This window comes from Podarcis melisellensis (assembly GCF_964234715.1).
Source record: "Podarcis melisellensis genome assembly, chromosome: 10".
NCBI classification, from domain to species: domain Eukaryota; kingdom Metazoa; phylum Chordata; class Lepidosauria; order Squamata; family Lacertidae; genus Podarcis; species Podarcis melisellensis.
This window is the reverse complement of record NC_138542.1, coordinates 53,519,079-53,542,340: the sequence shown is the minus strand read 5'-3', so window position 1 is coordinate 53,542,340 and position 23,262 is coordinate 53,519,079. Positions and strand designations below refer to the sequence as shown.

Sequence of the window (23,262 nt, the reverse complement as noted above, 5' to 3'; positions counted from 1 at the left end):
CCAATGGCATTGCTTCCATTCATTAAGCAAGCAGTTCCTTCATTGCATACTGTCATTTGGAACAGTACAAACTGTTAAGAATTGCAAAATAAAAATAATCTGTGCCTCCTTCCTACGCGAGGAAACTGCTATGGGTAAAGGCTTATTATATCACTGTGTTAACATGAAAATGTACACTTTTAGAGGGCAGCAACCTACTCCATTTTACAGGCTGCTTCCTTCCAAAGTTCACACTACATTAAACCATTTCTTCTCTGAGGCGCTGCAATTTTACTATGCACTCCTATATACCCCTATACGGATGAAAGCGCCATGGAGTTTAATGGGACTTTCTTCCACAGAAGTGTATCTAGGATTTCAGCCATGATTTCACCTAGATGCTAGTACTGTTACACCATTGTTATTAAACAGTCACTTCCTCTCATGGGTTTTAACCAGACGTCTTCATGGATCCACAACAAGCCTCCAAAGGACATGCCCCAAACAGCAATATTTCCTTCTCACTCCCTTCTTTCCAGTTGACTCCAGCAAACTAAATATAAAATGAAAATAAAAACACCAGCACCTTACTATGATTGTGTGTGTGTGTGTGTTTTAAAATAAGGTTCAGAAAAGCATCTCTGCCTGTAGAAGAAACTCACAGTTCTCCTTTAGTACTGCAAATGTCTATTTCATCTATGGATGCTTGATTTAGCTACTTCCTCATTTACTCTGGCCTCTAAACTAATCCACCCTCTGACCAGACTGAGATTTACAGTCAGTCCTTTTTCCAACCTAGCTTGAGAAAAACACACATCTGCACAGTCTATGAATTTGTCGCCGCTACATCCGAAGCCCTTCAGTCTCCTGTTGTATAAAATCAGAACCATTTTATACTGAAAAAGGGAGCTGCATGCACAAATATCAAAAACAAAGCAAAATACACAACTAGAACATTTCAGTCTATGTAATTAAAACCAATCCTTTCTTGCCACAAACCAGTCAATCACTTGCATTCCTGATAAACCAATGGAGATGAATTAATTAAGTATGGCGTAATGGTGCTCTTGAAGAAGATGCTCTGCAAAAAAAAACCCATGTTGTAGAAGAGAATCAACATTCTCAGTTGAGTGTTAAAAAAGAGAATAGGATGGAGGTTCTTAAAAATATAAATACCATCTTTGTGTACAACTAGCAAAACTTTAAAACATCACAAGTATCAATAAGAATTAATTACGAACAGAAAGCATTAGGTCCTTAGGGAAGGAGGATATGCAAACTATTTTTGCCACACAATCAAGCTTTCAATCTTGAGCACTGATCAAGGACAGAACAGACAACCATACCTTAGACTCAGTTTCTGAGTTTTTCAGTTTTCAACACTCAACAGCTCCAGTCACTGAACCATGCACTTTCTTTAACTGGCACCATAAATATCATCACACTTGGGTGAAACTGCACAACCTCCTCACTGAATTTCTTAAAGTGGAAAACTTAACTACAAATACTCACACCTTCAGCTGATTACAGGACTGTAAAGCATTCTCTGAGTGGTGCAGCCAGAACAGGATTTTGGGGCAGAAGTCTAGGATCCCACTCACTGAATGAGCAGGAAGGCCCCCAAATGCAGCAAGCCTATCACATTACGATCATACATTGGAAGTCGAATGGAATCTGTTCCAGAAGTCCGTTTGACTTCCAAAATGTTCAGAAACCAAAGCGTGGCTTCTGAATGGCTGCAGGAAGCTCCTACAGCCAATCGGAAGCCGCGCTGGACATTCGGCTTCCGAAAATCGTTCAAAAACCAGAACACTCACTTATGGGTTTCGATTGTTCAGGAGCTGATTTGTTTGGGAGCCAAGGCAAACGCAAGGTCCAAGGTATGACTGTATAAAATAAGCGACCTTAACACATGCTACCATCTCAAGACGAGGCCCCACAAGACCATTCAGAGCCAGCGCGTCTCATCACTTGAGGCAAAACAGGAACCGCTTGGGCTGCAGCTGTGCTGCCTGCCCTGCCTCTGGCAGAAGTAGTGGGCAGGCAAAGTGCCCACAGGGATGCCGCCTCAGGGGATTTTGCTGCCTGAGGCAGCTGCTTCACTCCACCTCATGGGTGGGTCGGGCTTGAGACCATTAAATCCAGAGTCTGAACATCCCCACCGCTTTCAACCTGGTTTCAGCCTTGCTTATTAAGTTCTTTGATATCAGAGCAAAGCATCAGACATCAATTCCTATAAGGCAAGGTCAGTCTACATGATTCAAGTATCTTTCTTAAATCTAGTTCTGAAGCTAGAAGTAGATGTTTGGCTTGTGCCTAAAATAACACACTTCTGAAATGTGAGGATATAACATAAAAGTATCAGAAACTGCAATGGTATGCCATTGTTTAGCAGTCACAATATGGCACCGTTCAGACCTAATTTGGGGGGGGGGGAATGATTTCCTGCTATGTGAGTGAGGTGCAGCAAGCCTTGGGGTTACACACACACTCTCCTTCCCTTCTCCTCTTTCATGCACCAGAAAAAGAGATTTAGATGCACATGTTTCAGATTTTAACCTACCCACAGTTCCTTGCTGTGTTCAAACTCAGGGAACTGAAGCTTGTTTAAACTACAGTTAGCAAGAACAGGCCAAAATCAAACCATGGTTTTAGATCCTGGCTTGTTCTCACTAATCAGAGTTTCCAGAGTTCAGACATGATAGAGAATTGTAGTTAGCTTAAAACAGGAATGCTTCTGAGCAACTCCTTGATTGTGTGGAAAAAACAGTGAGAAGGGGAAACTTGAGAGCCCAGCACTTGCCATAGCTCATTCACTTAGCAGGAAACCATGGTTTCCTGTTACAACTGAACTGGGTCTATAATCCTGCTTCTTCCTTCATGTGATCTAGACTAGTTTCTCAACCAGTTTCCCTGTTCCTCCCTTTCCCTGCGAATCCTACATGTGTAACAAGCATTCTGATGCCACTGACAAGGGGGAAAAACCCTACTTAAATAACAACCAATCCCCTATTTAGAGAGAATAATAATAATAATAATAATAATAATAATAATAATAATAATAATAATACAAAGATGCGGGAATGCATGTGCAAGAGTAAAACAAGAGGAAAACATAATTATAACACATTAAAATTAATAACAATCATACAACAACAACATAAGAAAATTCTTCCTCTCAATGACACAAGCAGCATGAAGCTTCCACTCTAAATGTGATAGGCTAGGGAAGGAATGAAACGTGTTACACTGAGAAATTGGGGGAAATTATTTAATGGGATAGGAACTGGAAAGAGTTTTCTCCAGAATGTGAAAACATAAGGTGCATGAACCAATGAAGGATCAGACTAGGATTTACATTATTACGTTTAGGGGGAGAAGGAAGAAAACAAGAAAACCAAATGGTGCTTGGTTTTAAAAGAGAAAAAAAGAGGGTTGATTTGAGGGTTTTGCCTTAGGCAAACAACTGTGTCCAACCAAGTATTCATGGTGAGAGCTCTTCCTCACTCCCTCCAGGCAAAACACGAGTGCCCGCTTCAAGATATTACAACTGTGCTTGTCTTTCTTGCCAACTTACCTCTTGAGAAACCTTTTCGCCTTTACCACTTCTGGGATCCCTCCCTCTTCTCTCAGCTAACTGACCTGCCATATCCCAACATCTTACCATATTGCCTAAACACTCCTTTGTCTGAAGTCACAAATACAGCTGTAGCGGTACTGAGCGGCTATGCAGGCAGACAGGCCTCAGACCACCGATACAAGTACATCTCCACAGGGAACAAATGACGACGACAACAACAACAATAATAATACTAAGCACTGACACAGCAGAAGCACCCACTTGCATTGGTGTAGCGTTTCATGGTTTCCCTCTAACCTTCAAAACTTTGCTTCATGGTACGAAAGCTTCTCTTTGGAAATCTGTTTTGTTTTTGTTTGTTTTTAAAAAAACAGCGTTCAGATTATTCGGAGCTGAGGATACGGAGCCCAGACAGCAAACCTGAACAGTGATTAAAAGAAAATATCCACTATACGAATGAGATGGTGGGGGGGAATGAAGAAAGCACCATGTGAGCCACGACGTGTTTCATCACTGTGTCTCCAAGTCAGGCTTAGCGCCAGCATTTCATAAGCAAAGGACCTTCGGAACACACTGCCTAGAAGTGATCAACCCCCTACGGCCGGGCATTGGGCTCAGGCCTCCTGCTAAAGTTGCGTAACCCAGTTCAAAGTAGCGCCATTGGCTTTGCCCAGCTGCCCAAGTGCCAGTGCAAGCACTTCTCCAGAAAAAAAGCAACTTCTGGAGCAAACCTGAGTCTGATGCTCTAGAAACAAGTCCTCCCAATTCTCTTATTTCTTTTTCCCCCACTGAAAGCATTCAAGTGAAAATATATATACAGTCTGTCCCAGCTAATCACCTCCCCCCACCTCCCCAGTCCAGACATAGGAATTTAACATGAGGTACTACGTGTTTCTGATCCAAAGCAAGCCTGCCCTCACTCACCCACCCTCTTCTTCTTCTGTTTATGCTTTAGTAAGAATACTAAGCTGCAAAGAATTGGCCGGGTGGCAGAACTAAGCATCCTGACAGAAAGCTAAATCTGAAACTCCACCAACAAAACGGAACTACTTGGAAAGCTGCTTTCGGGCTTAAGAGCCAGTCTGGGTCCTTTCAAATTCCCATTTCCACTTTGCTCCAGTCAAATTCCACACCACCCCTCTCCCTCGACCTTTGCAACTTACCCAATAAAGATGGAAATAATAATAAGAAGAAGAAGAATCAAAAAAGTCTAGAAGAAGGAAAGCAACAATAAAGAACAGTCAAAAGAAAAAAAAAGAATTGAGATTAATTTCCAACCAGCCTCAGTCAGTTTCTAGGCGTACCAGTGGAAGTAAACCCTTAAAACTGCAACTGTAGTTTGGTAAGGCACTACAAGGGAATGATGTAAAACTAAGACTGTGACAGTTTGCAATGGCTGTGCTGAGGACCACACCACAAGAGAAGGCAGCATCAGTGCGCCCATGCGCACATTCACACATACACACACTCTCGCACTCATACACACATATATACCTGGACAATCACATTTGTTACATGCCTATGTTATATCACTTTTTTGTGCAATCACATTGAGGAATAGTCTATTGGTATCATTGGAATTTAACACAAAGTAGAAAAAAGGGTGTTATGTGTCATATAGTGCTACATTCTACCAAGGTCAAGCTAGAACTACTCCTACACTAACAGCCCAATCCTAAACATTTGGGTTTGTGTTATATCTGCTCACAATACGGGACGGCAATGTCACGGCAACGTTAGCGTGGCACCATGCTATGTGGCGCTGTGATGGGTTAGCTACCAAGCACAGTCCCAACGTATGCATTTATCTGATGGAGCAGGGAACGTTAGGATTGGACTGCAAACGGTGAAGGGTTACCCAAAAGGAAAGAAAGAAAATATTCCAAAGTAAAGAAGATGAGATTCTATTGTACATTATTAAATACGCTTTTCTTTTAAGAACAACAATTCTCAGGGATTTATCCAGGGTGCTTAGAGTAAGAACAAATATCTCTGTTGCCCCTGATTTCACCCAATAGTGTTTTCTGCTTGGCATGTGTGTGTGGGTGTGTGTGGGTGTGTGTGTGTTTCTCTAACCTGCCCCTGCTGCCAAGCCTGAGAATGAGGGAGCTGGAACAGTCCAAGCACCCTTCATCCTATGCTCGCCCCCTCCCAACAGAAAACACATCACACTTTTCATTGTTCCTTTATTTTGGGTTACAGCAACCAGTGCAAATGACAAAAGTGATAACCCTTTTGAAATTCTGGATAAATCCCTAATTTGTATGCTTCTTGGTTTTAATTTAAAAAATATATATACCCAAACACCTATGAAACCTTGTATTAGGAGGTTTTGAACAGCAAATTCCTAAACGTAGTCAGATGAAAATAATCTGTAAAAGTTCTACTGGGGAAGTTATCCAAAAACGGGACCAGACAACGATGGCCCCTTCCACTTCTCCCACTACGTAGTTTGGTGCAGAATGTTTTTTTATTGTTTTTGTTTTATCTTTTTTCTGTTCTTTTTCCTTTTTTAAATAAAAAGCGCAGGACTGGCATCGACTCGACTCTCCTTCTGCCTCCTCAAAGTCTCCTCTGTTCAAGTTCCGTCTGAGCCTCCCATTGCATTGTTTGCTCGCCTGCGGTGTCCTTCAGAACAAAAGCAGCCATGTTTCCCTCTCAGTGTGTGCCGCCGCCGTTTCCCCATTTGCCGCCCTCTCATTCCAGCGTTTTAGATGTATGGGTACTGGTTGACCTTGGTTGGGCTCAAGGGATATCCAGTGTAGACAGAGGCTGGAGATGCACTGATATAGGTCTGGTGGGCAAACTGAGCCTGATACTGACTTGGGTGGATGGTGGGCGATGGAAGGACGCGAGGGCCCATGCTGACGGGAACCTGGTGGACGATGCTGGCTGGGTATGTGGTGTGCTGGACAGCGTGGCGGGCCGACCCCTGGGAAGCCACCAAGTGGGCCACCGTCCCCGTCGAGCCCAGAGCCGCCGGCGCAGTGTATGTGTAGAGATGAGGCTGCGTGGGGAGGTGAGCAGCTGCAGCCGCGGCCAGGTGGGGGTGGACCGTACCGTGGCTGGGGCTGTTGTGTGGGAAGGAATAGGGTGCCTGAGCAATTGTCGGAGTGATGTAGGCTTGCTGCCGCCGGTGACTCCCTGTGCGATCCGTCGTGATGTGCTGCTGGGCCTGTTCAGAGAGGAGCGCCAACAAAACGAGGGTGAAGTTTTAATCGCCACAGTTCTCAAGCACAAGAGCATCCTCTCAGGAGGCTTAAATCTCAACCTTTTTTCTATCCCTTTCCATCATGCACAGTTTCTGGATTTCTGGCTTCTCTGATGGTTGCAATCTCTCTCTCCTCTGCCTGGCAAATTGCATTTCCTGCAATGCTGCAACCATCCACTGGTCCCACTCCTGCAAGGAATATCTGAAATACCTGTATGAGTGCTCAGTTCCTAGCTGGGATGCATGAGCACCCTGAAATTGTCTAAAGAGAGGCCCCAGCATTCAAGATGGCAAGATGCTCTTCTTGCGAGGTGGACTGGCCACTGTCACTCTTGTCATTCTACCTGTGCCCCATCCCAACCCCCTTGCCAGCAGCTGACAAGATTTCTGGGCCTCACCAATGGTTGCAGGCGCCCAAACCTGGCACTCACTTTCATGAACATCCTTTGAAAAGATATATTAGCTCTGTTCCCAACTTTACTTCCTAACTCCTGGGTAATCCAAAAGGCAGCAGCTTCAGGCTGAAGAACAAGAGAGGGGGAGAAGGAACACAAGGCTTTCCCACCTTGTCTGCTGAGAAACTCTCAAGTAGCAGCAGCAATTCTGTCAAGCTACCTGAACTGTTTCCCTTCCACCCAGTTGTTGTAATTGCCACTTTAATTACTAGTGGCTGGTTTCTTTCTTCCTCCACCCTCACCACCCTTTTTTCCCTTGCATGCCATGCCATGCCTTTTCAGAACGTAAGCCTGAGAGCAAGAAACGTCTTCCTCCTGCTTTGTTGTTGTTTTTTTATGCCACTCTGGGAACACGTTCTTAGCTAAGGAACATGCTTCAAATTAATAAAGAATCCCTGCACTTGAAGCCAGATTAGTACAAAGAGATCTGCAAAAGCTGTTCTGAATGAAAATAGGCAGTCTCCTGTGGGTCGTACCACTTCTTGGGCAGTCTTGGAAAGATTTTGCAGGAGCCTCCTGCCTGCCTGCCCTCTCTCCACTCTCCCTTTGCTTACCTGGCTGAGATTAAGAGGCTGCTGCTGCTGGAAGTGTGGTCCTGGCCGCTGCTGCCTATAGGCAATGGCTCCAGACGAGCTCCCTGAAGAGTGACCGCTGGTGGAGGTCACGATGCTGGAGGACTTCGACTTGTAGGAGGACGAGTGGTGACTGGTGGTGACTGCAGCAGGGGAAAGAGCGTGCATTTATGGTGTCATGCATGCCCAATAGTCATCAGAAGCCTTTAGCTCAAGGTCATTCAAGACCTGAGGGGCAACTCTGTCCCAAGGCCATGCGTGGTACCTGACACACTGAGCTGGTTCACACAACATACTAACCACGAGAGCACGCAAACTCCCAGAAAGGAACCTGTAGCCCCTATGTTCCTCTCCAGGACTTTTTGCTGCTGCACGGTGGCAAGCTAAACCAAGGTTTGACTTACCACGCCGTGCCATCAGGAACTCATGGCTGAGACCTCTCCTCACTAAACATGAGCTGTAGCCAAGAACAAACGTTGGGTACAGCTTGTGGATTATATAGCGTGAACTTAAAACACTATGCATTGTTAAGCCAAACCACAGTTTAGCTTCTCGCATCTGCAAATAAGGAGAAGGGAGAAGCAAAGCGTTTGCGAGCTCCCTTTCAGAATGTCTGCGGTGGAGTCTGCTAGGCATGAAATAACTGCTAGGGACTCAATCCCCCTCCAACCCCCCCCCCCCCAAGTCCCTTGGTCTGTGTAAAATGAAATATTTTTGTACCATGAAGATAGGAAACCTGTGGCCTCCCAGATGTTGTTGGACTCAAAGCCCAATCACCAATGACCATGGACCATGCCTGGGCTAATAAAAGTTGGAGTCAGTGCAAGACTGTTGGACATTGCTCTTGTTGGTTTTACAGACGGATTTAATGTACTGTTATTGTATCTTATTTTTACTTGTTTAGTATACCTCTGTGATATGTCTGAACGGAGAGTGATATATAAATTCTTTAAATTCTAAATAGTATTAGGAATAACAACAACATCTGAAGGACCACAGATTCCCCATCCCTGCTGTATGACATGAATGAAATGCCGCAAACCTGCTAATAATGGCCAAGCAGGGATTTGAAAGCATGGAAGACAGATCCTGAAGCAGAAGGGATTCTTCTCTAGGGTAGTGGTTCACAACCGTTTTTCTCCCACTTGAAAACTGCTGAGGATCTTGGTGGAGCAATTAATGGTATTTCTGCCTGTTGCAACACTTGTAGTGTGCTGTACTACATGCTGTATGATTTTAAATTGTATCATTCTTGCTTCTTTCATTGCAATGGAATTGAAATTGCAATGCAATAAAATATGACAGAAGGAATAAACGCAGCAATAAAAGGACAATTAAAAAGCAGTATGAATATTTAATCCAGTGGATTTACCATCTCCCGTCTTCAACCGCAAATCCACAGACTCACTGTGGAACTGCTGAATGAAGTGGGAACTCCTATTCTAAGGCCTTTGCTTTACACTGAGAGATGTTGCCAACCTACCTGGTACCAAGTTATCACATTCAACTAACACCTCGCTGGCCTGCGTTTTCAGTGGCGGCACGATGATCGTCCGAGGATTGCCGTTGCAATGCGTTTCCGGTGCTCCCTTCGTGTCGTAGCTGTTTCCGTTGTTGTTCCCTCCTCGGTGCTGCACTGCATAGGGGCTGTTGTTGCCGGAGGAATCAGAGTAGGGGGAGTCATGCACAGTTACACAGCTGATGACATTTTTCCTTTGCTTAGACAGGGGGCTGCAAAACAAAACCAGGCCCTTCCCGCGTTAGGCTTCCGCTTGCGCCAGTGCATAAATGCAAACTCAGGCTGTCCTTTCAATGGCGGCACTTAACATTTATTACATTCTCTTTATTTTGAAGACTTGTCACACACACACACACCAGCTTTTAACCTAAAGACTCTCAAAATGCAAATACATCTCAGAGCTGAGGTAATCAATGTGGTGCCCTCCAGATGCTGTTGGACTACAACTCCCATGATTCCACACTGACTAGGGGTGATGGGAGTTGGAGGCCAACATCTGGAGGGCAGGACATTGGCTACCCCAAACTTAGACCAAATGTTGATTACAGGTAGGTAGCCGTGTTGGTCTGCTGTAGTCGAAACAAAATAAAAACAATTCCTTCCAGTAGCACCTTAGAGACCAACTAAGTTTGTTATTGGTATGAGCTTTCGTGTGCATGCACACTTCTTCAGATACACTGAAATGCACATGAAAGCTCATACCACTAACCAACTTAGTTGGTCTCTAAGGTGCTACTGGAACAAATGTTGATTGTTTAGTTGATTTAAATTGAGTGTGTCTGGATATGATGCATTATCCCCCATTTTCTGCTTCTACATTCACGGTCTTGCCCCTCTCCCTAGGTTAGTGTGAACTCAGAAAGGCTAAGCAGTTTTTCAAGCTAATCTGCCTGCAACGATGTGAAAGAAATTATGAGAAACTAGCATCAACCTCCCTTGTGTAGTGCCAGAAGTTTGTGACACAAAATGCATTGGCCTTTTTGGATTCACACTACTCTTCGTGCCGAATGACACTGAGAATTTCCCACAGAACACCTTCCACATTTCTACCTACTTTAGAGAGTAGGAAACTGCAGAAATTTGCTCAAATGGCTCATCTTCTGAAAGACACACACACACACAAGCCCGACTACGGAAAACAGCAGCGATGTTTTGCCAATTGCATTACGTTGTTATAGCAACTGCAATTTTTGTAAAATGACGACAAGAAACAGATCGTGTATATAAAGAACTTGGCAATTAGGTATGTTGGCGGAAGCCATCTCACGGGGAGGCAAACACTGTAAAGAATCCAAATGGGGTTTTCCTGAAGCTTTTCAGCGCTAAATTTTCGTATTCCATCCATGCCTTTTGCTGCTGCTACTAAAAGGCTTAGTGTGATTTAAAAAACAAAAAAAACTAGTTCAAGGGAAACGGCATTTTTGACGAACTTTTTTTTAGTTGCTTGTTGCATTTATATTCTGCCTCTTTTTTTGCCAAGGCAGTTCACAATTAAAAATGTTAATGAGCAGTGCTAAATAACTTCAGGCTGACTTCAGGAGCTGATGGCAGCAATTCCGTAGCCTGGGCTTCCTGGCTTCTGCCTTCCCTCAGGGAACACAGGCCTTAAGTAGCCCCAGGGAAGGAGAGGGGGGTTTCTGCCTTCCCTCACGGCACCTAGGGCTTCCTTAATTAGCCCTAGGTAGCCCCAATAATTACCTCAGACCTTTGATGGTCCCTTCATGTGCTCCCCGGCCTGGGTTCCCTGGCATCTGCGTTTCCTCAGGACGCAGGGCTTGAGGAACCCCGAGGAAGGTAGGGCTCACAGGGCAAATTGTAATTTTAAGTTGTTTAAAACTGTTTTTAACCATTGTGTTTTTATTGTTGTAACCTTTAGTGTTGGGACCTGAGGATGAAGGGTAGGGTAATGATAATAGTAACTGCAGTTCCCACATGGGTTGGGAGAATTGAGTACATTCAGGAATGTTAGAAGGATGTTGGAATGAAGTAATGTGGTATTAGCAGAAATGATACAAAAGATTAGGTAAAAATTGATTTTTTAACTGTTGAAAGACGAGAATGTAAAATTATACTATATTAGGATAAACTATTAGGATAAAAACCAAGCTGGAAAGGATTTGCTGGAATATTTAATTGAACTAGAATACAAAAAAGGGAGGTGTGAGGAGGTCAGGGAAATAAGTAAATGAAAGATAAGACATGGAAAGAGGGAAATGTTTTTAATTGCTTTTATTTTTCTGTATTTTATATTCTTGGTTTTTTTCCCTTTTTTCTCATTTTTGTAACTTTTTGAAACTTTAATAAATATTATTATTTAAAAAAAGAGAATTGAGTACAGAACCACTGTAAATCTAGAAATGTTACTACATTAAAGATGCCACTCTCAGCGCTCCTGGGGTTCCACAGTAGAGGAACAGTAGTTAAAAATCAAAACATTGTCAACACCCTGGACACGTCCATCATCCCTAGCTACCAGAACCAGTGTTCAGAGATGATGGGAGTTGTAGTTCAAAAACAGCTCGAGACCCAAGTTGGGGAAAGCCTGTTCTAGAGGGAGCTGTTAGCTATTTGCAGCTGTCAGAAGTAACCCAAAGGCCCAAACCAACAGCCCACCCTGACAGAATAGATTTGCTTTCCCATGCCAGCCCCTTTCCTGAATTTGCAGAGATAAAACAACAGGACCTTTCTTGTGTTCCTTGTCTCTCATCCAACTTTGGGGAAGGAACCCTTGCAACCCTGCAAGGAACCTATCAAAGCTCTGTATATAAATGCCAAATTTATCCAAAGAGGTTTGGGCTCTGCGTTAGTGAGGCTGTAGTCTTGGGTGCTGTTGTTTTATAGGCTGTGTATATTGGTTAAAACTCTTAATTGAATTTTATGGAATTCTAGATGAAATTCTATTTTTGCTTTAGTGTAATTTGATGCTTGTGTTCACTGCTTGGGGGGCGGGATCCTGGTTCGGGTTAATAAGCAGGGTAGAGATTCGTTATGTAAATAAACAAAAGTCAAGAATCGCCCTTCCACACATCTCCTGAAAGGGCAGGGAAGGCTCTATCCTTAACTGTGCTCACTCATCCATTCTAAGAGATAGTGAGAAAATTATCATTGAAGACCTTGCTATCCTTTTTATAAGACTGCTGTAATCCTCCACATAACTATTATATTTCGCTTTCTAAGTTAGGCTAAGCTTTCTCTTCTGAAGAAATAATATACAGTTTTCAAGCACAGCATACTGGTGAAAACATCTGAACTGAAAGCCTAGTCACACATTAGGGATGTGGCGCTATGATAACATCACTTGAACAGCCAGCGCCTGTTGATTCCTGGGTCATTTATTTGGGCAAGAAATTGAACTATGCACTTGGCTAATTTTAAAAATTCATCTAATACAAATTCCACAGTATATATGATCATCAGTTTTACACACTTATCCATTGTCTCCACGAGGTGGCACTCTTTCATTACGTTACACTCGAAGGCCCCTGGGTTTCTTATTGCATTCCTTGCTCTTGCTCATATCATGAGAATTGACAGCAAGTGTAAAACGCCTATTGATTTAAAAACTGTTACGCAAAATGCATGCATAAAAATAGCGGATCGAAATTCAACCTCTTCAGCACAATCCTATATGTTTAGTTTGGAGCAAGTTCCAATGTGTTCAATGGACCTATTCACAAGTAAATGTACATATAATCTGGCACACACTTAGCTGGGAATAAACTGTACTGGCTATAATGGGATTTACTTCGAATACATATGATTGGGTTGCACTGTTAGGGTTAGGAAGTCATTTTTCTTAACCTTTTAAAAATGCTCCACGTATCTCATTCTTATGTCACAGTAAACCATGGTTTACCATGAACGTGCAGATAACTCTTGTTTTGCTCCTCCCTGAGTGCAAGTGGGAGCAACAAACCACCACCCCTCACTTACCATTTCATGCAAACTGGGGGTCATGGGTTAATTCACTTCAACAAAACCAAGGCCCGAAGCCAAAGTTTGTTCTTGGCTTAACAACCATGGTTTGTCTGAGTGAAACAAACAATGACCTCGACTTCAGACATAACACTAAGCTAGGGATCACACTGGGGAGCGGCAAAGCAGGATCAATCTTCGCATTTACAGTAAAGCATTAAGTATGCTTTACCATAACTTGTGAACTGGGCCGTTTTCATTTACAGCTTGATTCTATGCTTGCTTAGGTGGAAATGTGTCCCACTAAATTCAATGGGGCTTACTTCCTAATAAATAACACTTTAGGGTTGCCATCCAAGAAAACACTCTGCATTCAGAAAATCTTGGAACAGGACTAGATAATTGTTATTTCAATGTGAGAAATTCTTCCCATATTGCGTGGCATTTGTCTGCATCCTTATTTATAATAGATTGTTTTTGATATGGAACAAACGTAGCCATATGAGCATCATCATTATGAAACCCAAAATTAAGATTTTCCTGTCCCTGTAGCGATGTTTGGCATGCTTGACATTGTTGCAAGCCAGGGCCTAAAGGCCTGATCTGGATCCCATCTGGAGACTGAATTAATTTTCCAGGCACTCAAAGTATGTCCAGGATATTAATACAGTGACTTTGGGTTATTTCTGGAGCAAATTGGGGAGGGGGGTGGGGAGAGAAAGAACTAATCCCTAATTATCTCTGAATAGGTTTCACAGCCACCAAGCAGCACTGCGCATTGCCTCTATGCATACACAGCCTAACCTAAACTGTAGAGCCTTCAGAATGCTGACATAGCTAAATGTTTACTGAACATAAATAATTAGGGTTTCAGAGTGTTAGTTTTTCAGAATAATGGAACTTTCAGACTAATGGAACTTTCCATAACATGGCTGGTTGTTCATACATCATGATTCTGAGGCACCCCAAATGCATGAAACAGAGGACTATCTGTAACCAATTAGAGACACACACAAAAACCACAGCCTTATAAAATGCAATGCATCATTGCACTAATCCAGTGACTTGTGTGTGTTGTTATAAATATGAATTGGATGCATGAGAATTTCGTCGAATACAATTCCGCATTCATTTGTTTATTAGTATTTCACATTTTATTTCATCCTTCCTCCATGAATCCCCCACCACGCTTACTCTCACAACAACCCTGTGAAGCAGGTTAGACTGAGAGACAGTCAGTTTTGAACCCAGGTCTTCTTGCTCCAAGTCCAAAATACATTAGCCACTACCCAACAATGACCGGAACACATAGAAAGAATAGATACTCAAGGTTGGCATGTTCCATTGAAATGAATGGGGAGGCAGTGTTGGATAGGGGAGCGCCTGTGTGCAGGGGAGCCCCAATGCCTGGAACAAGATCAAGACATTGAATCTCAACTCATTCTTTACAGACTTAATCTTGTCCACCAATTTCTATTGCATTTAGTGCCTTTTCCCATTTTGATATGAAAATGTGAATTTCTTCTCCCAGGAAGACCATCACGACAAGAGGGAAATTACCCTGGCCCCATCCAGCAGCCAGAGAAACTACAGGGAGCTATCTTCCCACCTCACTGGGAAGTTATAAAGTCTTTGTAAACATGGGCATAGCCAAGGTGGGGCAGGGAGGGGCAGTCGGCCCCCTCAAAATCAATAAAAATCCATAGCTAACTGAGGTTCTTTCCCCTAACAAAAATCCTGACTAGGCCCATGCTTGTAAAGGCCTGAGTTGGCTAAGAACTAGGTCTGACTTTCATTCTCCCCGTCTTCCCTCCTAATCCCTTTTCCTTTTGTGTCATGTCTTTTAGATGGTTAATCTGAGCACAGAGCCCATCTTATTGCTACTAACTGTAAGCAGATCTGGGAGCCTTTTTGGCTGAACAGTGGAGTGAAAAACCCCACACATTAAATTAAAAAGTAAAAAAAAAATAGTTCTAGCATTTGACATGTTTCACTAGATGTATGGTTAACCTATGAAATGTGTTTTGTAAGGTATAGTAAAGAGCAGGAACATCACGAGCCTTTCACACCTAGCACACCAGTAAATTTGTTCTGGGTCCAGCAGGAGCACTGTCTAACTATGAAAATTTCCACCTTTAAAACAATTTTAAGAGCTACAATTCTTAAAGAGTTCCCTGTGCAGAGTGATTGCTTGTTAAACCACTCTGGGAATTGTAGCTCTGGGGCTGCCTAAGAGCTCTCGGGACGCTCAAAGAACTACAGCTCCCAGAATTCTCTGGGAGAAGCCAGTTGAAAGCACTTTAAATGGCCATTTAAATTGATTCCAGTGTGTGATGTCAATGTAGCCATGGTCTGACGGACCAGAGTTCTAAACCTCTCGCTTCCTCTCTCTTGCACAGGCCAGTACGTTCAGACGCCCCCATGCGTGAGGACAATGTACCCACGCTCCAGCAAACACGGCCTACACCTCCTCACCTGGTGGGTGCATGTTTCTGCTCCTCCTCCTCGTCCGTGTCACTGCTGATCGTGATAACGCTGACGGCGGGGCTGGGTGTGTCGGGGATGACAATCGTCTGCCGCTGCCGCTCCCGTGTGGTACTGGAAGCCCCATCACCCCACCCACAGGTGACAGAGGTGCTGCAGGCAGGGCTGTTGTGCACCATGGCGCAGCGAGGGGGGGTGTTCTCCTTTACTCGCTTGGACCGCTGTGGGGAGCTGATCGTCTGAGACGAGGACACCTCGAAGTTGGATATATTTCTGAAGAGAGACGAAGAGACATTTACATGCATACAGTTCCGCCGCTGCAACATCTTTTTTCCACTTCTAGGTTATGTACATTTCCTCACAGCACAGTTCTGTGCGTAAGAAACACAGAAATCTCTATATACAGAGTTAGGCCACTGGCTCACCCATCTCAGGTGAGGCAGTGGATGTGCTGGACTGTCATCTTGCCTGGATAATGGACTGGATGAGAGCCAGCAAACTGAAACTCAGTCCAGATAAGACAGAGGCACTGTTTGTGGTTGGTTCCATAAATCGGATGGATGGGAGGTCGCCTGCTCTTGATGGTTTTACACTCTCTCTGAAGGAGTGGGCAAGTAGCTTTGGGGTTCTTCTGGATCCTTTGCTGTCACTTGAGGCTCAGGTGGCTTCAGTGGCATGGAGTGCTTTTCATCCACTTCAGCTGGTGGCCCAACTGTCCCTCTATCTGGACAGGGATAACCTAACTCTGTTCTGGGAACCTCTAGGTTAGATTACTGCAATGCATTACATACATAGGGCTGCCTCTGAAGTTCAGAAGCTTCAGGTGGTGTAGAATTCAGCAGCCTGGTTGTTCACCAGGGCATGGGAGTTTGAGCATATTACGCCAACTCAAAGTGGTGGTTTTGGCCAAAAAATCCTAAAAGAGCTAAGGACTGCAATACCTCAAGGACTTCCTCTCTCCATATGAACCTACTGGGACCCCAATATCATCCTCTGAGGCCCTTCTTCATGTGCCTCCTCCATGAGAGGTCTGGAGGATGGCAACACAAGAACGGGCCTCTTCTGCAGTGACTCCCCGCTTGTGGAACTCTCTCCCCAGGAAGTTTCGGCTGGCGCATTCCTTATACTTCTTTAGGCGCCGGGGGAAACATTTCTCTTAAACCAAGCATTTGGCTGATTAACATTCTACGGCTTTTTAAATGTGTTTGTGGGAGGGAAGTTACAGTGGTACCTCGGGTTACATACGCTTCAGGTTACAGACTCCACTAACCCAGAAATAGTACCTCGGGTTAAGAACTTTGCTTCAGGATGAGAACAGAAATCATGCGGCGGCGGCACAGCAGCAGCGGGAGGCCCCATTAGCTAAAGTGGTGCTTCAGGTTAAGAACAGTTTCAGGTTAAGAATGGACCTCCAGAACAAATTAAGTATGTAACCAGAGGTGCCACAGTATTGTTTTGTGTTTGTTTTATTATGTATTTTGTGTTCTCGTCTTGTATTTTTATGTTGCGAACCACCCTGCGATCTTCGGATGAAGGGGGGTATATAAATTTAATAAATGATGATGATGATGATACTGGCAATTGCTCACAGTTGCATAGGCCAGAGATCCCAGGCATTACTGTTATTATTGTTGTTATTGGTCCCTCTAACAGCAAAACATTACAAGTGTTCAAAGCAAGTCAAGTTTTGGTTCTGGAGGAAACGCTCTGCAGCCAGGCTTTGTTTGAATTTTCAGTTCGGTCTGAGAGTGAACAAAGGGAGTAGCTGGAATGTATCAAAGGGAGGGAATTATGGACATATCACACTGCACTGAGTCCTTTGCATAACAAATGACTGCACAGTAGCATTCATGGTGCTTGTTGAATACCAATGAGAAATATAGAGCATTCTTCTCTCAAAAGAAGCATATCACTCATTGGGTTACAATAATGCAAAGTGGAGGCCGCGGGAATCGCTCAGTCTGCAGGGGCCTGGTCTCCTCTCCTACTTCCCTGTGTAAACACTACAGATATGTAGGAAGGGGGTGTTTTGGTAGCCTGAAATGTGCTAGGAGAGCATGTTCCCCTTTTCATTAACTAACCAGGCCTTTGCAGCCTCTGCTCTCCATTTCACGTGGGCACAGAAGGCTGGAATGCACCCAAAGTAAACGAAGCAAGGGCAGCAGAGAAAGGAGAAGGATTTAAAGCAGCCGATTTGTACGGAGACAGGGACTGGCTGTAAATTCATTACAGGTCCTCTGGCCTTGGCCAGGGCAGAGCAGAAACGCACACTTCTGTGTTCTGCAAAGTGCAGATCCATTTCCACTCCTCTCTTTCCCATGCTATTAAGAGGGATTTTAGTGTTCATTAAAAGCAATGTTTTGACAGATACGTCGATTAAATTCCACCCACAAAAGAGGCACAGTGTAGTCATGCAAATGGTCCAAACATCTGCCATGACAATGTGCCTCAACACCCACTGGGGAGGAGTTTGATTCAGCCTTGGGAGTGGCTTTAATACGTGCCCAGACATTTCGCCCAGGCAGTTATATCTGCTGTGTCACAGGGCAGAACCTGGCTTGTGTTTTGCAGTGCAGAGAGCCAAACTAAGGGATCTGGCCAACTCTCTCATAATTTCTCCTTTTACGGATTTTGCATTTGTCGGAAATAACAACAGCCACCCTTCCAGTCTAAGGTATTACCCTTGCACCCAGCAGTCACCTGTTGCAAGCGCAACTTAATGCATTAATTTAATCCTAAGTGTTTATAATCCACATTTCAACAAGGAGTTCCCAAAGCAATAAGCACTGTAAACAAGTACGTTAAAAGCACACAATCTATATAATAATCCAATAAATGCAACAGCAGAAATAAGATACAGGCTGCATTTGCCCATAGCATCGATTATTAATAGTGGAGAACAATCACATCTCTGATGGTAACGAAACCTGAAGCAAGGTTCATTACTGGACCTCAGGGAACAGGCAGACATATTTATTAATTGATTAAATATCCATTCCTACCCTTCCTCCCAAAGAAGCTATAGAACAAGGATGAGGAACCTGTGACTCTTCAGCTGTTGTTGGACAGCAACTCCCACCTTTTCCCTGGTCATTGGCCACGCTTGCTAGGAATGATGGGAATTACAGTTACGCAACATCTGGAGGGCCAAAGGGTCCTCACACCTGGACTACAACCTCTATCATCCCTGGCCACTGGCTGTGCTGGCTGGGGATACTAGAGGTTCCTCATCCCTGCTATAGACTGGGACAGAGGAAAAACTGAGACCTTTCTCACTCATTCAGTCAAAAAACATAGGCCAACCATATAAAGATTCACATATACAATTCACTGGCAATCGTGATATTTCATCTATAATAGAAGTAGGCATAATTTTGAAGTTGAGGCAAGCCAGTCTTGATGCAGTGAGACTGCAGTGCTTTCATATACTCCTATTTTATTTTATCTTATTTAAAAAAAATTAGAGGTTCTCTCCAGCACAGGAGAGGGGAAGTGCACAGCAAAATGGTGTCATGCCACAAAGCAATCACAATAGAAATGGATGTGTTAACGATCTCATTTCCCCACATATAAGACTGAAGGTATCCAGGGGGTATTTCATAGTGTGGGTAATGGCTTCTGTTTGTTGGAATGTCACTAAAATCCCCTCTTCTCAGAAGCCCATTCATAGTAACAAGGTAAGGTAAAGGTAAAGGACCCCTGGATGGTTAAGGCCAGTCAAAGATGACTACGGGGTGCAGCGCTCATCTCACTTTCAGGTCGAGGGAGCTGGCATTTGTCCACAGACAGCTTTCCGGGTCACGTGGCCAGCATGACTGAACCGTTTCTGGCACAAAGGGCCATTTACCTTCCTGCTGCAGTGGCACCTATTTATCTACTTGCACTGGCGTGCTTTCAAACTGCTAGGTTGGCAGAAGCTGGGACAGAGCAACAGGAGCTCATCCCATCGTGCGGATTCGAACTGCCAACCTTCCGATCAGCAAGCCCAAGAGGCTCAGTGGTTTAGACCACAGAGCCACCTGTGCTCCTAGTAGCATTTGAGTTTATACCCCCAGTTTAAACAAGGAGAGAAGGGAAAAGAAATAATTAGAGAGCATTAGCAGAATACCCTTGAAATTGCAAGACACTGGTAACTTCCAAGTGTCATTAATCTGCAGTAGTTTGTATAATCCATTGACTCGTCTGCTTCTTATGAACGATACGATCATCTCAAACATAAGGCACAAGGCATCCTCTGCCATCACACTGTCTATATTTAACTTGATCTGCTCTCTGTGTGTCTATGTCTGTGCATATGTGTATATACACACATACGCACACTCATTCACTGAAGCAGAAATAACAGGCCTTTAAAAGTGGTTCAATATTCTCCTATTTTGCCAAGACATCACTTTAATGGGTTTAAACAGGTCCAATTGCATAGGCTTCTGTTGGAGTGGCTTTCAAACTTCCTCGTGGGAAACAGAGCAGAACCTTCTGCAGTGCATGTGGAGTATGCTAATACTTAATACTCAAGTCCCATCAGAGAAATTCTAAGCCAGAGGGAAGGAACTGCTGATGCACCATTTGCACTCGTGTCAGTCCCCTCTCCCTCTGTGGCCATTCCAAAAAAGGTGGCACATCAGAAACTGTAACTGGAGCAAGTGGGATCTGAAACAAAATACCTCAGGGCAGGCTGCTCCTCTTTAGTGTTCTTCCCAGACACCATACCATCTTCCTCTGCACTCCATTCTCTTCTGCCTTCCCCCCATTTCCCTCTCCCCAACAACAGAGTCTAAGGATTCTGGGGCTACTGGCCATGCCTAGTCCATTGGGCTGCTTGGGTTTTGTTTTTTACACCCTGTTCAGGCCCCCCCCCCAATATTTTTCCTACATCTGCAAACCTTGACGTCCTACTGAGCAAGCTGGTTTTTAAAATTAAAAATATATATATTATTTTCTTGCAAATCCACAAATTTACTTTGCAGCCTTTGTCAATTCCCTCTCAGACCTATTGCTTCGTCCATAAATAAGAATTACAGAAGCCTAAAGGGTCGTTCCAGGGCAGCGCCACCTCTTAATTTTATTTGTATACTGCCCTCCATCCACAGATTCCAGGTGCACAACACAAAAATGCAAGGTGAAAACACACACACACACACACACACAATACATAATGAAAACAAGAGCAAATCAGTAACACCCACTCAACCTGGTTCCCACAGCACATTAATTTCCATGTTTTGGTAAAGGCAGCCTGATGTGCAGCAGGGTGGTGTGTGGGGTGCCTTTACTGAGGTAAGAGGAAGCAGATGGATTTAGGAGGGTCAGTAGCCCCATTCCTGATCCGGTCCAGGGAAAGGGAATCTGTGTCCCTCCAGATGTTGCTGGACTCCAACCAATCTTGACCATTGATCATCCTGGCTGGAACTGATGGGAGTTAGGAGTCGCAGCAACATCTGGAGGACCCCAGGTCTCCCACCCTGACCTAGTCTCTCACCTTGACCACAAGGCAGTACAGCGAACAGAAAATACCTTCCTTGTCTCCCTCCTTTATATCATCCCCGCCCCCTTTGCGATGCATACCTTGCTGATGACTGGTGTTGTTTATTCTTCCGAGAGGAGGTGGTGCTGGTTGGCTGTTGCCTCATGACGTGAGCGACACCCACGTTTAAGGGCTGGGCTGCTGGAAGGGTGACGTGACTTGCTAAAAGTGCTGGCTGTTGCATGATGGGATTGTAGTGGCTTCCGTGAGCGTGTGTGCTCCTGCGAGAAAAGCGGAGAGAAAGGCGTTTGGTACATTTCGAGAAGAATGCTCATGAATGAATGACAAACACAAGAGCGTCCCAGAAAGTTCAATGTAGGGTATTTCAGCACTAGCATCAGGCTTTTGTAGAAATACAGTCGTACCTTGGAAGTCGAACGGAATCCGTTCTGGAAGTCCATTTGACTTCCAAAACTTTAGGAATTGGTGATTGGCTGCAGGAAGCTCTTGTAGCCAATCAGAAGATGCGGAAGCTCCGTAAGACATTCGGCTTCCAAAAATAGTTTGCAAACCGGAAGAGTCATTTCCGGGTTTGCAGCGTTCATGAGCCAAAACGCTCGACTTGCAAGGTGTTCAGGATCCAAGGTACAACTGTACTGACTTGACCAATGGTTCACATGAGGTTTGGCCACAGGCTAGTATTCTTTTCAGTAAGACGCACTGCTCAGTGCTGCAGGTAGGTAAGTTTAGATTCTACTCAGCCTTATGGGGAGCAAATTACGGGCTCTTTAGGCAGCAACCCGTTTTCTTTCACTTACTGCAACATGTGGCATGGCAGCCCTGCTGCATATGGGGCCCATCCTGCTCATTCTGCTGTGTGGGTCCCTGGACATCTCCCCCAAAGTTCTGCCCCGGTAGCCCCACTGACACGGCCTCTTGCACTGCCATAGTTCCTTTGACGCGCATTCGCATTACAAGGGCAAGGACTATTTCTGACAATGGATAGAGCAGGGGGGAGACAGCAACGTGGGAGGGATACCAGGGGAGGGGCGGAACTCCACCAGAATTCCATCTGCCTGCTGCAAGTTTCAAGCTTCCATTATTCGCCTCGGCACAAAGGCTTCAAAGAGGGCAATAAATAAGTATCAACTTCCATCCGCAATTCCATGGAAGCAGTTAGCGATCCAAGAACAAAACTGCAGAGAGCTTCTGCAGCGTGTGCCGATGTACAGAGGAGAGTCGTCCCTATACAGCTTTTAAGAAGCATTTAATGGGGGAAGCAAGCAAGAGGAAGCTCAAAGATCATAAAAGGGCTGCTGCCGGTTGCTCTTTCTGAGAAGTCATTTTGCTACAAGCACAGAGGCTGAGGAAGCACTCCTGGAGAAACGGTGGCTTTTATTAATGCCTTATTCTTAGCCTCTTGCAAAGATCAGTTGGGTGCCGGGTAGGAGAGGCAGTGCCAGCCATCTTAATGTTTTGTCTTCAAAACGATATTAAACGGTTTGTTTAATATAGTAATGCATCCCACAGAGTGTGACTTGTGAGAAATAACCTTTTCATTTCATCTCTTGTTCTTTTTTTAAGAGTTTATGTGCATGTTGACCCTAGCCCATGAGAGCTGATCATTTGCATCTAGTCCCATATTCAAGACTTGATCATTTGCATCTAGTCCCATATTCAAGACTTGGCTTACAGCATCTTAAGGTAGCAGCAGGTTGAAGGCTGTTATGCACAAGCTTTCCAAGTAAGCACCACACACATTAGGTTGCTTATCTTTAGTGCTGCTGAAGCACTGCTTTTCTGCAGTTAGCTTGAAAGCGTAATTAAATAGAAGTTCTGCTCAAGCTCTTAATATAGTACTATATTATCCAGTAGCTTCCTTGCCCATTACTAATATTCTCCTATTATGACTATTCACAAGTTAAGTTCCACTCAGCAAAGATCCCCAGCAACATTAATTAAAAGCTTCCTCTTTGCAGGTCCTGCCTAACTTATGGCTACTTGCTGACTGCAGCTGGAGGATTTGTGATGAAGAACCTCTTGAACAGCCTAGCTTAACTGCCCCAGCGTCAGTTTCTGTACC

The 23,262-nt window shown here is 44.3% G+C and overlaps 1 protein-coding gene and 1 long non-coding RNA gene across 5 annotated transcripts in view; both read right to left on the bottom strand.

The window, feature by feature from the left end:
* The window catches only part of LOC309379364, a 401,215-nt gene that overhangs the window by 23,506 nt on the left and 354,447 nt on the right, over positions 1–23,262 (bottom strand). The window lies entirely within an intron of this gene.
* Positions 1,262–23,262, bottom strand: part of HIPK2 (homeodomain interacting protein kinase 2) — a 161,848-nt gene continuing 139,847 nt past the window's right edge. For 3 of the 4 annotated variants that reach the window (XM_081928177.1, XM_081928178.1, XM_081928175.1), the window contains exons 11-15: positions 21,281–21,460; positions 15,707–15,988; positions 9,281–9,528; positions 7,780–7,940; positions 1,262–6,734 (exon numbers count right to left, since the gene is read on the bottom strand). In XM_081928177.1, coding sequence (XP_081784303.1) covers positions 6,270–6,734; positions 7,780–7,940; positions 9,281–9,528; positions 15,707–15,988; positions 21,281–21,460 — 1,336 coding nt within the window. In that variant the 3' untranslated portion in view covers positions 1,262–6,269. The remainder of the gene's footprint in view (positions 6,735–7,779; positions 7,941–9,280; positions 9,529–15,706; positions 15,989–21,280; positions 21,461–23,262) is intronic. The other variant, XM_081928176.1, reaches the window with a different exon arrangement.